Genomic DNA, 4,493 nt, shown 5'->3' on the forward strand with positions numbered 1-4,493 from the left:
ATGAAAATGCCTGGTGTGCAAATGAATGCAAAGTGAGACGCGACGGACGATGAGATGTAAAAGATGTCAAAGTCTCATTTGAATATATTGTCACTGAAGCATGGGGCATTTTTCTGGATATATTCTGGCAGTTAAATTAATGTTTTTGATATGTTTCGGAACAGTCTCAAGCGAGTAATCCTAGACTAACCGGGTGTTACCGTAAAGCGCAAAGTAAAAACATTTTCGCAAACTTTGTTCATTCATCACACTTTGTCATTCAACGTTTATGCTGAATGTTCAGAAACAGTTGATGATCAGCATACAACTGGAGGAGTCGCTCTCCATTGTCTATGCGGCCAGCATCGACTCCTAATCGCCTTCCCAAAGGTGATTCCAAAGAGCTCAGATGACTTACTTGGGCATTCATGTCTTTCGAAAGTATCACAATCTCAGTTCTTTCCTGCTTGGCAAATGAGCCTTGCTAACTGTCGATGGAAAGTGTCTTTCTCTGCATCAGAACTGTAGTCCGTTGGAGCGTAAACCGATATTACAATCAGGCACCGCTTTTTATGTCGCCATTCATCGCGCTTGATTGCGCTGGTTAACTGGACAGCGCAAAAACAACTGTTCACTGGGATCCGATCGAGCAAAGCGCGTTCAGTTCTGAGGCGGAGTGGAACTCGCGCGCCATATATTCCACGAGTCACCGCTTCTGGATCACCGGACACGAGGAAACAGAAATGCGCCGGCGGTGACGATCAACAGTTGGGCGACCGGATTCTGCGGGTTTTAGGGCAGACTTTTTTGACCCGTTCTTGGGGGAAGGCAGCATCGCTGCTTCCCTAAATATGGATATGCTGGACACCTTGGAGAAACACCTTACTGCCGTCACATTCCTATCGCAGGAGACAGTCCGACTTTACCACCACACCGACTCGTAGCACGATTACTCGTAGTACGGGGTCTCGGTTCTCTCGGTTCAACTGCTCTTTTTGACCTTCTTGGCATGTTTGCACTTTGTGGAACGAAGTGTTAGCCAGTGTAGTCCGCGGGAACATTACAACACAAAAGCCTAACCACCACCTCAAGGTGGCAGCTTCAGGCCGGGCCTTCCATTTGTGATAACTGTTGGGTCGATAACGATCAGCCTATCTGTAATTAGCTTGTTTGTTAGTATCCATCTACCGCATGTAGGGAGTGCGAGACTGAATATAAGATTAGCTTTACCCAGCAAAGAGAAAAAACAGTAGTCGTGGTGTGAATGTGACTAACTTCTAGCACAGTCCTATCATTGAGTTGTTGCAGTTACTTTCTTGATTTAACTGTGAAGTACATTCACCTTGAATTTTGTTGCCGGCAACGAACTGGGAGGCTATTGAGTGCTGGCATTGAGAACTTTCTGTCAGTGAATCTCGAAGTCACATTGGTCGTAACATGGGTGAGCTTTTGTGCACCAACAGTGAAGTTTCTCGTGATGAATATTCGTTGTGACCCTTATGGAGTTCCTGCTACTGAAGAGGTTTTACATTGGCTTTCTGAGGCCAATCGACTTAAGGAAGCGTTCCGCCTTACAGGTGGCTAATCTGATTATTACCACTGTGTGGGAATCCACGCAGGGTCCCATCGCTACTCCACATGGAGCGAATGGGATTTGTTGGCATAAGCTTTTGGTTTTTGGAGCCGCTTTAGGGTCACTATGTCAGTTGAACATATGATTGTGTTACTTATGTTTTGATTTCGTGTTTTCCTCTTTTGATATCAGTGGGATAATCCTGCCTGGGATGAATGCAATAATGGGACCCACAGGATGTGGCAAATCATCGTGAGTTTTCAGTCCTTTGGAGCTTTCTGACGTGTTATCACTAAATACTCACTGCACTCGCTAGGCTGTGTTGGAAGTGTCCTTTACTCCCCCGACCGTCATATAATTCCTTAAACCTTCGTTCGGATGATGTTGCCTAACAGTTGAATTTTAACTAAATCCAAGCCAACATTAAGGTGCAGATTCCAGGTATGCGTAATTCGAAGTTGACCGAATTCCTAGTTACTCGGAATGTACGCGTTTTCCTAAGGTTATTGAAATAGCAGGCGATAGTCGGTCCGTAGCCTATAGGTATGTGCGCATTGTTAATGAGGATCGGCGAATTATCCAGTAACAAGAACACACTACACTGATCGATTTATCCGGCGACCCTCCCTGTAACGACTGCCTTTCTGATGCGAGTGTTGTGCATGTTAATCGCAAGAGCTAAGCTTTTGGGTGCGTCTCCAACGAGGCGAGATGGCTCAAGCGGTTAGGGCGCGGAATCGGTTCGAACCCGGCCTCTGCTTCTCGACTTCCCCTGCCTAGGCTTAGACAACCTGGCAATATCCAATTCCTCATGCTTCTTTCAGGTGGCATGGCAGCTAGGCATCGAAACGGTGATATGAATTCTTCAGCAAGACCGGGTTTACCTGTTTTCACTTATGCGGCCAATCATCACCACCTGATCCATGTACCAGTCGTACGACCGTCCCACCTGGTGCAGTTTTCACTAACTAGGAATGATTGGAATGAGACAACTTGGAGGTGGTGGCTCAAAACGCTGGAATGTAGGTTGGAACATGTCGATGGAAACGTTGAGCTATAGATTGAAGGCAGCAGCTCAGATATAGGGAAGTCATCTTGTACACTACTGGACCACATCATTCAGTGCATCTAGTCATTGATATGGCCTGTTCCGGGATCCATGTCCAGGTAGGCGACAGTTGCAAATGGATTTGCCAGTAAGGTTCTAATGTTTCGCCCTCTTGGATCTTTTCAATCCATATCAATCTTCTGCAACGTAGGCGGTTATCTACCATTCCCTGCACGTCATCAAGCTGGCACGATCTGTGAGGCTTCATCGATTCATTCGTGGGGCGCGAGTCTTCTCTCCCGAAAATGACTAGTCCAATGTTCCCACCAGAAGTGCTATGGAGGCGCTGAAGTCGAAACGTTGTACGGCAGTGAAGCATCAGTGTTGGACACTGATTTTATGCTGTTGGTAATGGTGATAATGATGATGATAGAAGCTTTTTATTTGTTTTATCTTAAAGGGGCAATAGTCTCGTCTGACAACTCGTGGTAAGGCCTACTGTGAACCTTTATTCGGCCGCGGGACTTAGCGTAGGACACTTTTGGTAGAGTCAGGATCTTGGTTGAAGCTCCACTGCTCGACAGACACTGCTACAAAAACCGATGCTCGACAACAGCCTCAGAGTAAAAAAGGCGAGCATTTTTATCGTTACTATCAGTGTCAGAGGGTGGAGATTGATATCAGATTGCTTTTTAGAGTTTACCTTTTCCGGTTTCCGATCAATTTGCACAGGACAAAATCGGTTGCCAGGTTGATACCACGGTAGTTCTCACTATTTTGAATATTGAAATCACGGTATGCACGTCCCAGTCCAGGGGCACTTTTTCTTCGTTTCATCTAACACGGAGAATTTTAGGCAGATGTACTTCAAGAGCTACTCGGCTTTTTCAAATCGGACAGGATGCGACCTAGTTGCGTCTCGTAGCCTTTCGAATTTCAGAAGGGATATTTCTTAATTTATTTAATCTTCCGCTGGACGGTTTATGTCCTCACCCAACTCAACCGAGTCGATTGTTTTTAGGGACCTAATTTCTGGAAGTCATCTGGATTGTTTTTAACTTGCTTAGCCCATCCCTACAGGTGACGTTGATGTGAGTACACTGCTGAGGCGTGTTTTCCGTTGATCATTTGGCTGATGATGTCTTTCCTCTTGCCAGTCGGTCTAGCATTTGATGCAGGGTACAAGTATTTCCGATGACGAAAGACTTTTCAATCTCCTGAACTTTAGCTTATAACCAGAACTGTTCGTGTTTACCCGGGCTCTTCAGTATTTCGTGTTCCGATTGCGCGCGGATTACGTCACGGTCATTTCTATCGGATACGAATTTTCCGACGCCCATCAAGATCACTGATCTTGACGATGTCCGGTGTTCGTTCTCGTCGTGTCAGTTTGGGATGCGGTGCGCGTGCCTTCATGCATTATCCACGTGATCACGATCTGAATTCTGCTGAGTTTTTGAGTTTTCAGCTACTTTAGGTCAATGGTTTTGTTGTAGGCAGAGTGTGAGGATGATAAGCGGAAGCAATAACGCTCCGCTCAATCCCAGCAACTCCAAGCGCAGTTATAATTCGTTATTTTTGTATTCAACCGCCGGGTCTCACCCAAAAATGAACTATACAGTTTGCGGGTGACGGTTATTGTACTTGCTGCAGCGTACAGTGGTAAATTGACGCTTCACGTATCGGCGAATTAGGATTCGACACTTCTTATGCTTCAAGCTCGTAAATGTGAACATAATTATTGGAGAGATATACATATTCCAATTAATAATTTACCGTTCCTAGTTAGGTCATCATTTGCTCAGTGGCGAATGGGCGCTGACGATCACGTTCTTGTGGGCTATCTTTTGCAATTGAAGTCACATATTCTGTCTCTCTCTCTCCATATATATA

General features: G+C 45.5%; 1 protein-coding gene across 1 annotated transcript in view; it reads left to right on the forward strand.

Annotated features, from left to right (window-relative positions):
* The window catches only part of T265_09965 (hypothetical protein), a gene marked incomplete at both ends in the record, with an annotated part of 34,559 nt that overhangs the window by 598 nt on the left and 29,468 nt on the right, over window positions 1-4,493 (forward strand). The window contains one exon of the mRNA XM_009176200.1: window positions 1,745-1,804. Within this exon, the coding sequence (XP_009174464.1) occupies window positions 1,764-1,804 (41 nt within the window). The remainder of the gene's footprint in view (window positions 1-1,744; window positions 1,805-4,493) is intronic.

The sequence above is a fragment of the Opisthorchis viverrini genome, assembly GCF_000715545.1.
Source record: "Opisthorchis viverrini unplaced genomic scaffold opera_v5_321, whole genome shotgun sequence".
NCBI lineage: Eukaryota > Metazoa > Platyhelminthes > Trematoda > Opisthorchiida > Opisthorchiidae > Opisthorchis > Opisthorchis viverrini.